This window comes from Phyllostomus discolor, chromosome 3 (genome assembly GCF_004126475.2).
Source record: "Phyllostomus discolor isolate MPI-MPIP mPhyDis1 chromosome 3, mPhyDis1.pri.v3, whole genome shotgun sequence".
NCBI lineage: Eukaryota > Metazoa > Chordata > Mammalia > Chiroptera > Phyllostomidae > Phyllostomus > Phyllostomus discolor.
The window spans coordinates 7,855,924-7,866,186 of record NC_040905.2 but is presented as its reverse complement, the minus strand read 5'-3'; the positions used below and the strand labels follow the sequence as shown (position 1 = coordinate 7,866,186).

Below are 10,263 nucleotides of genomic sequence, written 5' to 3'. Positions count from 1 at the left end.
GATGTTTCTTCAAAACTACATATGCAACCAGCCCCAGCTGGCTGGAGCTAAGCCTCTGCAGATTGATACAATGCATCTGGCTCCAAGACCCGGACTAATCCCAGGGTCAGGCTCCTCTCTCCTGGAGAGTCTGGCTGGGGTGGGAGCTGAGTCTATATAAGTGGACCAGACGCAGCCCTAACCCAGCCCAGCGGAGAGGGCGAGCCTGGGAGGGTGCGCTCTGCTGGGCTCCTCAGCCGCTGAGAACTCACCGGGCACTCACAGGAGAAGTTTCCATCCTCTCTCCTGCCCTGCATGTTTTCCCCAACATGGAGGTGAGATCATTATTTCCTTCCTTTTGTAAACTGAGCTATCGCACGTAAGACTAAGGCTTAGTGGGAATAACTCAAATAAGGAGAGGACATGGGAAACAGGGAAGATAGAGGTGATTTTTAACATCCTTAAATACATTTAACAGGTCAGCCAAAGCGAGTTCCTTTTTCTTGACTTGGGATTAAATGATTGGTTCAGAGTTCTGGGAGTCAGAAACTGGGGAGAATGTTTATGAAGGACCCGAGAAAGCCATTAGGAAATACAATAGTACTACTGTTATTTCTTAGGGAAACATTCCCTCCAGTGTATTTTTGTGTGTTTGATTTGGAGCCAGGTAGTGAGCCCTTGTGATCTGACTTCTGTGAGAGCTTTATTGAAAAAAGAGACTTCAGGGACTCGGAATCTCAGAGGGTCAGGACTGTGACAGTGGACGGCACAGGTAGATGGAATGAAACTAAAGGTTTAGCAAATACACGTGTTGGCCCAATGCAAAATGGCCATATGATAAAAAAAAATTCCTACTCAACCAATGAGAGGACCAAAGACAGAAATCACTCTCTGACTATATTTCTGGGATGCAAAAATAACTGGAAATTGCTATTATACTTTTCTTATTGAAAGCTTTGGTATTTAAACTTTAAAAGTTTTGCAATGTAATGCCGACACAAGAATTCCTCAGTCCTACCAGCTGCTAGGTTGCCTTTGTGGTCGCTATGCTGTCCATTTGTGATGGTAAATCTGTGTTTGGTTTCCAATGGGGCTGGAGCAGGGCAGGACGATGGGCCTGAGGGAATTCAGACCTGGAATTAAGTGACTAAAAATTGAACACAATCACAAAGCTAATTTGCCTAATGTGATGATGCTGGAATACCAAGTAACTCTACAAAGTTAGAATTATGGTACAATCTAATTTTTATTAATGTCTTGTATTTTTATTTAAAATTTTAGGATATTTATTAACTCAGAAAGAATATGATACTTTTCTTAGGGTCAGCTAGCTAATATATCTCCTCCTCATATTTGTATTAGCCATAAGCCAATTTCTTTATTTTATAATGAGACATCTTAATAATTGTTTTGTTCTTAAAAATTTGTCCATAGTCATCAATTATTATGATATTATTCTGCCATGATAATAAAGTAATTATTTCCCTGCAAGTGGTATACAAAATTCTGTATTTGAAAGTATTTGTTATATTTTTTACACAAAACCTGAAGGGAATACTTTTGTGATATATTACAGAGAAGGGAAACTTGGTCTATGAAGACACCACCAAAACTGATTTCCAGGTCTGGCCTTTTAAGGGGCAGCATGCTTTTGCCTTGTCCTCCCAGCCATGGGAACGGAATTCAGGGAGGTCGTCCCAGAATCCCCTGGTGCTTTCTATGTCCACTGGTTAGGAGATAACTTGAGTCTGAAGTGTTTCAGAGCAAAAAGGGCTTCCCTTTGACCTGGCTGCGGCCCAGCCTTTTATGATCTCCTCCCGCGATGGAGATGAACCCGGGGTTTGTGAACCTCAGGCCTGATTCTCCTGGGGCTGGCGTGTGGTCCAGCACCACGATGTCTCAGGTCAGGGCCTCTCCGCTCTCTCTCTGCACCTGGGGCTGATCTGATGTTCTCAGCTGTCTTCGCTCATCAGATGGTGTTGGTATGTGTGCCTTTAAAAAACATGTTTCTCCACATTACAATACTACCTTACTGGGAAAAACAAGTTAAAAGAGAAGATGACAGATATTATTTCTCCACCCAGTGGTAGCCACTAGTAGCATTTCAATCCATTTCTTTTCGGACTTTTATATGAACATGTACAAAATATACTTCATTAAATTGCTGTCAAAACAAATCTGGGTCTTCTTACTCATTATATCATGAGCGTGTTCTCCTGTCATTAAAATCTATCACATCCTTCCAATGGCTGTGGAGTACTCAATGGTATTATTGGACCATTGTGCATTTATTGTTAGAAGAGTTGCAAATTGATATTTATTTCTAATAAAGATGTAAGTAAATTGATGTTAAAATCTACCTTCTTCATTTAAATGGTGCCCTATGTTAAAAAATGTACTGACCAAGATATTAAATATTAGGAAATGCTAATGAATTAAGTTTGATTTTTTCCTACTTAAAAGAGTGGATATTGAAACCCAGTGTATGCTACAGAAATTATTTTATTTTTTTACCCCAAATGCGCTCATGGTTCAATAGACAAACACACATGACCAGACTTGAAGAAATTAGAAGGATGGAGATGGTGGTTGTAGCTGGAACAGGTTAGAAGAAGGAAGTAGCACTAATGCTCAGGCACTGATAAGAAAGGACAAAAGAGAGAATTCTGGGAAATATAGTTCCAACTTCACCATAACACACAGAATAAGGACACCACATCTTTTCGATTAGGTAATTTTTTTATAGAGTCAAAGCAGCTGTATGTCTATTTTGTCTTTAATGTGTCTTCTAATGTGTCCCTTTGGTAAGACACTCTTTCCAAAGGCAAGAAATGACAATTGCTTCATTTTCAGGTCCACAGCTAGCAAATTCTTAAGAAATTCTTTTGGTCGTTAGATTCAGCTTGTGTCACTCACAAACAGAACCTGACTTTGTAATAAGCCGGTGTTCGTGGGTTATAAATAAGTAGTATGTATATAAGGAAGGTGGTGTCAAGGGCATTTTTGATGGAAAAAAAAGATATTCCCTAAAATACAGTTGAGATCCTTTTAAGACATATGTAACAGAATGTGAAAAATTGATTTTTTTCATGATTTCTAATTTGGCTGGAAGTCAGAGGCCAAGAACAGTAAGTGCTCAGTGAGCCCACATGTTAAAGTGAAATATTAGACATTTGATGCAGTCTTACAGACAGAGGAGCCCTGTCTAGTGTCCTTCGACCACCTCCATCCTCGAGACTATGTAAGACTGTGTCCCTTTGAGTATGAAGGATATAGAGAATGACACCTCCTCATGTCTGAGAAAATCTGAAGGCACGGGCTGGTTGACTGACCTGCCTTTAGCAGAACAAGCTACCACGGCAGTAGCAGGTGCGTTGTGGCCGTTGAGCACCGGCGAGAACCAGAGCCTGTTGCAGCATCTCTCGGGCCAGATGTGGCCTCTGCCCGAGAGGCTGTCTGGGGGTAAGGCGATGCCCACAGACAGCGTCAGCACTGGAGCGGCCCCAGGGAGCAGCACCGGTGAGAGTCAGCAGTGACAGCCAAGAAGATGAGTCATTTCTGCCAGAGACCAGTGGTTGTAGATCCCCATCTCCGGTGGGGGTGGGGGGAGGGGCGGCATCCAAAAAACCACGAAAACGCTGCAAGAGGTAAAGAACTGGCGTTTGAACATCCAACACCCCCTGATTTACCATCACCAGCCTCCCGCTGAATGAGTCAAGCAATGTCACCCCAATGACTCTAATAATTCAAAGAAGTTTTGGGGGGCTCTCTCCTCTTTCACTGCTGCGGCTCTGACTTTGAAGAAGATAGAGGCAGCTTGGGGAGGGGGCAGGGCGGGGTGGGGAAGACAAGCGGACGGTCACTCCTCCCCTGCTATAAGCATCTAGGAACTGGGGCTAGGCGAGGAATTTAAAATCGGATGATACATTGAAATTTGACTATTCAGTTGTTCCAGAATTTTTATTTTCTGAAAATTTGTTCATCCCTGGAAGTGACTCATAAAGCTATGAGATAGGCTTCCCCAGGGGGAGGAAAATTGAGAACATGGAGACATATTGAAAAAAGAAAAAATGTAGTTTATAATTAGGGAAAAAACCTTTAAGAGGTGTTGCTTTATATTCTGTGCTTCCCATGTTTGCTGAAAACTCAGGATGTGTCCCAGCCTCCCCCCTGTACCCCCCGCCCCCCAGCCAATTTACTCATCTCCATAGTGCTCACAGCTACTCCGCTGTGCCAGTCAGAATGAGAGGCAAGAGGGTGTGTAGAAGTATGGAAGACAGAGGTAGAGGTAGGTGAGAAGGATTTCTTAACTGAAGGAAGATACCTAACATGAGGACGGGGGTCTCGGAGGGTGAAAGGAAGGCCCCGAGGAAAATGTTGGGAAGCCACTCCCCAGCAGCAGTGACAGAAAAGAGTTTGGGGGCAGAAGAGAAAGAATATTGGCCTGTTAACCTGAGGGGATAAGATGATTTTAAATTGGTTATGCTGGGTTATGAACGGAATGCATTTGATAGGCTTAGGGCATCTCCAGTAAAGATGTGAATTGTATTCCCTGCATCTTCAGTTGTCACATGAAGTAGGAAGATACTTAAAAGGAACGGTAAGGTGATAGAAGTCACCTGCAATTTCACAACTGGAAATAAACGATTATTCTGTGTTAGATTTCTTTTTAGATTTCTTCTCGATACACGTCTGATTTTTCAAACAAAATGTGCCTGCCGGTAGTGAGGTTTTACCCACAATATTTAGCGGGTGTTCTCAGGGAAAGATGAGGATCAAAGGCCTCAGAGGCTTTCAAAGGCTGATAAGGAGTAGGATGCACATCACTGCCTTTCTGGACAGGGCTGTGTCTCCAGTTCTGCTTCTTTGTTGATGAAGTTTATTCCCCCTCTAACTCCTCATCCCTGGGCACTGCACTGTCTTCTGGAATTTTCCCCTTTGGCTGTGGTTATGGGTGTTGAAGTTAGAGAGATGGACAGTGGAGAAAGGACTTCCGAGATCATGGGACCGTAATGAAATGCTTGCGACAGCTTCTCGCTCTAGTGAGAGTCTTTAATTTGTGCGTGACATCGCCCAGCTCCTAGCTGTTCTTATAGAAATGAATTGCAGAGGTGAGATGCACAGAATTACATTAAACGCTTATTTTTTTTCCTTGCTCCCAATCTTTTTTTTTAAATGTTATTTTAATTGTTCTTCAAGCACAATTTTCTATCTTTTACTCCCATCCCAGCCCACCACTCACCCAGCCCTCCCCACCTCCCTCCCATTTCCACCCCCCGCCCCCAGTTTTTGTCCATGTGTCCTTTATACTTATTCCTATAAACTCTTCCAATTCTCCCCTGAAATTCCCCTGAAATTTTCTCCCCTCTCCCCTCTGGACACTGTCAGCCTGTGCTCTATTTCAGTGTCTTTGGTTATATTTTGCTTGTTTCTTTGTTTTGTTGTTTAGGTTCCTGTTAAAGGTGAGATCATATGGTCTTTGTCTTTCACTGCCTGGCTTGTTTCGCTTAGCATAATGCTTTCCAGCTCCATCCAAGCTGTTGCAAAGGGTAGGAGCTCCTTCTTTTAAAATGGGAACTTAAAAGACAAGTTGAGTCATCAAGCCTTTTCTGTGGCTCTCTCACTCTTTGTATTCCTGAACCACAAATCTTGACTTGCACAAAGGAATTTGCCTTCAACTCATGAAAGTAATGCAAACTAAAATAATGCTTTTATTTTCCCCAGGCAATAAGTTTATTCATCTTGGTGGGATTTATAGGAGAGTTCCCAGTTTTTTCAAGGTAAGAACTTTTTGAATTGTGTGTGGAAATCATTAAAAAAAATTTTGTTTGTTTTTAGGAAATTCTTTAGCATGGCTGATTTCTACATTGCAACCTGAGTATGTTTATCTTTTCAACAGGCAAAAGCTTGTTTTATTCTTATTCTTACTTTGTTTTATTCGCTGTAAGGAAGAAAGCTGAAGATGAAAACCACCTCAAGGTTTTGTGCTTGTCCCAGTTGCACGGTTTTACCTGCATTTCGGAGAAGCGCAGCTGCACCACACAGCTCGGAGCAGGGTCTGATCTTTACATACAGTCTCTGCAAAACATCCTTTGCATTTTAAAGGTTGAGAGATTTTTAAGAAACTAGTTGCATTGGCTCTTGAAACCTGGAAAAAAAGCAGTGTCATTTACTGATGGTCTTGCTTTGCTTTCGCGATCAGTTTGGTGGGACCAGATTGGGTCAGTTCACTTGATCAAACATTCCGCATATGTGTCTGGCTCTGTGCTAGTGACTGGGGACGCAAGGAGGGCTGAGCCAGTGCTGAGAGTCTGCCATGTGACTCAGAGCTGGAAAGCGGTGGTTTCAGCACAAACGTGCTCAGGGATCTCTCCATGAGGGGCCTGGACAAGGTGGGGGGCGGGGAGAGCACAGAGAGGTTCCGGCCCAGCCAGCATCTGTCACTAAGCCTCAGTGTTTGCGCTGCAGCCGTCCGTGGGGCCCAAACCAGAAAAAGAGCGAGTTCAGACTGTTTAAGGGTCCATGATTCCAAGGCATTTGGATCACTGGTGCCACGTCAGGACTGCAGGTCAGCAAGGTTGGCTCCACAGAAGCACGGAGGCACACGGATGGCACAATGGGACTCCTTACATTTAAAGTTGCCTGATGGCCTGAGACAAGCGCAGATCGCCTTAACTTGAGATGTTTCCAAGGCTAGAAATGTGCTAGAACTCCAGAAGTCAGGAGGCTTCTTTCCTTTACCTGTTGTCAATGTGCTTCAAGGTGAGGCTGCGTTAACTTCTTCGGCCTAAGCCATGCCACAGCCGGAATTTCGTCTTGCATGAGCATCAACTCCCATTTTCCACATGCATTTTTTTTTTAGTGAAATTATTTAAGCTCGAATTTCCCCTCTGTGGATGTGTGCTTCAGAAGTGACCTGAATGAACAGGGGAGCTTTTAAAAATACATTCCCGTCCACTCAGCCTTGGCCAGGTTTCAGTACCCCATTTCTCACTTAGTGCTCCTGGTGTGAGCACTCCTGGAAGAGTTTCTGAAGAACTCTCCCATTCATCACCCAGAATCCTTTTGAAGACCATAACCCCTTCCTCCTTCATGTTCTCCCTTGTACCTCTGAACTCCGGACACTCCCGTGTCTATGTTTCCTTGAAACATCCACACTTGTTATGGAATCTTTCAAATTAGGTATACTGTAGTATGAAGTATGGCTGTGTTATTCTATCATGGTTATTTGTTTATATATTTGTATCTTAGTCCTCCCCTCTGCCCGTGGTTCATGACCTATCTCTTTTAATATGTCTACAGCTCCAGCGTCTAAATAGTGCCTGGTGTATTATAGGTGTTCAGTAAACATTAATCTCCAAAAAAGGGGGTCCCTTTTATATTTTTTTAAAAATTTAGTTTTGGATACTTTTGGTTTCTCTGAGGAAAAGAACTGTGAAGCAATTTTTAACTGCATTTGCCTGTTTTTGAGTATCTTGGCTAATGTTTGTGTGCCCTCTTGCTTCTTTCTCTGCCTGCACGATGATGAACCATCGGACAGCCCCGCCAGTCCGGTCAACTGCCAGTGGGATTCCTTTGGCCCTTGGTCAGAATGCAACGGTTGTACGAAGTCTCAGGTAGGACCGTGCAGAAAGTTTGTATTTCTTACTTATGTGCTGAAATAGCTTAGGTATAGACAGACTGGCATTAACTTTTGAATGCTATTTTTGTTTCTTGAAATTATAATTAGTAATTTCAAAGGAAAAGAAGTATAACTTGTATAATAATTAAATTTGCAATAAAGTAATTTTTGCATTCTAATTTTTTTCTCACAGAACTTTTATAAATCCTATATCTGAGCCTAGAAATATACGTAGGGTAAAAATTAAAAGCAACTCACTAACTCTTGAGCTACTAGAGAAATAAGAGTAGTATGAAATGAAATTAGTGGATAATTCAAAATCTGTTTCGTGTTTACTGCCTTTGATTTTTTTCCCCTTTTAAAAAAAGTTTTCATATGTAATGAAATTACGTTGGAAATAATGTATATTTGTATGACACCAATAGTATGGTGTTTGGAGTCACAGTCAGGTACATAGAATTACATTAATAGTCAATATCAATGCCAACATTCCAGCTATAATTTTTAAACAATTGTATTGATTTTAGAGAGAGAAAGAAACATCGATTTCTTGTTCCACCAATCTGAGCATTCATTGGTTGATTTTCCACATGAGCCCTGACCTGGAATTGAACCTGCAAACGGGTATGAGCTCTCACCAATTGACCTACCCAGCCACGGCTCAAGCAGTAATGTCTGTTACATGACAAACAACTTCCAGAAAGTGACCATCGGACAAAAAGAGACCAACCCACAGTTTCAGACAAGGCAAACTGCAGGAGGGTATATGAGAACAGCCGCAGCTTCGGCTGAGGGTTTCTGGCATAACCAATGACAAGGCTGCCAAGACTGTGCAATCCCAGCGCCAGAACCAGCCACTCCTGCTGTCGCCGCACCTGCACCAGTGAATTTGTTTGGCAGCAGTATCGACGTCTCTGCTGATGGCACTGGTCCGAAACTCCCTTTGGGTTGGCCGAGACACACAACTCGGGGCCCCGTTAAATACCGAGAGCCCATTCCGGTCCTCGCCTCTCGTTGAGAGAGCTAACACTGATGCAGAAACTGGTCTGGGCACAACTCTGGACCCAGCTGGGATCAGAGCCGGGCTGCGGCCAAGCTCCGCGCTGGCCACGGGGCCTCCTCTCCTGCTTCCTCTCATCCTGGGAGGTGGTGGCCTCGATTTTTCTTCTTCTTTCAAATGAACACTAACAAGTAGCAAAATTACTGCCTTGTTTTGCCTGACAAATAGTGAATGACCATGAAAAATCAACTATTTTGCCATGTTTTAAAGTTTAATTTTTAAGTAACACAAATAAAATACCAGACCTGATCTAGAGATTATAGAGTACTTCTAAAAATGCCCGCTTTTTCTCTTGCTATAAATTATTTATTGGAGAAAAAACAGAAAAGTATAGATAAAGAAAATACAGTTTATAATTCCACCATTTAGAAGAAACCAATATACCAGCATTTTGATATTTATTTCTCTCATATTAGTTTCTTTGTTAGTTTATGATGTATAAAAATAGGATTATTTGATCACAGTTTTGTGCTCTACCATTTTAACCTAACATACTATTAGCAAGAATTCCAACAGTTGTATTACATTCCCGTATATAAATACATCAAAGTTATTTATCTACTACCTATTGTTTGATATTTAGATTATTTACATTTCTGGTTATTATAAAAAACTTCAATAAACATTTTTAAAAGATTTTTTTACTTACTTTTAGAGAGAGGATAAAGGAGAGAGAAAGAGAGGGAGAGAAACATCAATGTGTGGTTGTCTCTTGCATGCCTCCCCCACCAGGGACTGGCCCACAACCCAGGCTTGTGCCCTGACTGGGAATTGAACCAGAGACCATTTGCTTCACAGCCCGGTGCTCAATCCACTGAGCCACACCAGCCAAGGCTAATAAATGTTTTTATACATAGTTATATATTCTCTTTTCTGATAATTTTATTAGACTAAATTCTAAAACTATAATGCTTGTTTTAAAGTTTCTGAGTATTTGAATGTTTAAATTTTTTTAATAGAACTATATTGACATGTAACATTATAATAGTTTCAGGTGAACCACATTAGTTGATATATGTAAAATATTTTAGAGGTGATTCTGTTTGGATAAAATGTGTACTTAAATTTTATTTTTTAATTATTAGAACAGCAGAAACATATTGCAGAAGATAATTTTGAAGCATCATTATAATCACCATTTTCATCAAGCGCATATATTTAGTGCCTTCATGAGTGTTAGTCACAAAATAAGTCACACAAATGCAGAATGTGGCTCCTGGGAAATGTAGCAGATGACAACTCTGATTACAGGCTGAAAAGCACACCAATGACAAGGCGAACACCCAATAAAACTAACCATAGACAACGTTTGTGTAATTTAGGAAAGGACACTGAAGACGAGTAGATGGGACATATTTTTCATGTTAGCAACTTTTTTCCCTTTGAGCAAAGGCCAACATGCAATGGATTCATCCCTGGTTTATAAAATCAAAATTTTCACTGAGAAAGAGGCAGGTGAAAATGAAAAAGGGGCCATAAGGTCAGAGTTTGACAGGTGAGAATGGGATGCTGAGAACAGACAGTCATCAAAGCGGTGCTGGTAGATAGTGCGGAAAACGTTACATGTACAGACAACACAATCGGTGCTTCGGAACTTCAGGGA

The 10,263-nt window shown here is 41.7% G+C and overlaps 1 protein-coding gene and 1 pseudogene across 1 annotated transcript in view; one reads left to right on the top strand and one right to left on the bottom strand.

Moving 5' to 3' along the window:
* Positions 1-212: 212 nt before the first annotated feature.
* LOC114510993 (complement component C7-like) overlaps positions 213-10,263 on the top strand; it is a 41,954-nt gene continuing 31,903 nt past the window's right edge. The window contains exons 1-3 of the mRNA XM_036020179.1: positions 213-314; positions 5,704-5,759; positions 7,520-7,595. Coding sequence (XP_035876072.1) covers positions 309-314; positions 5,704-5,759; positions 7,520-7,595 — 138 coding nt within the window. The 5' untranslated portion in view covers positions 213-308. The remainder of the gene's footprint in view (positions 315-5,703; positions 5,760-7,519; positions 7,596-10,263) is intronic.
* LOC114493295 lies at positions 7,808-8,922 on the bottom strand (annotated as a pseudogene).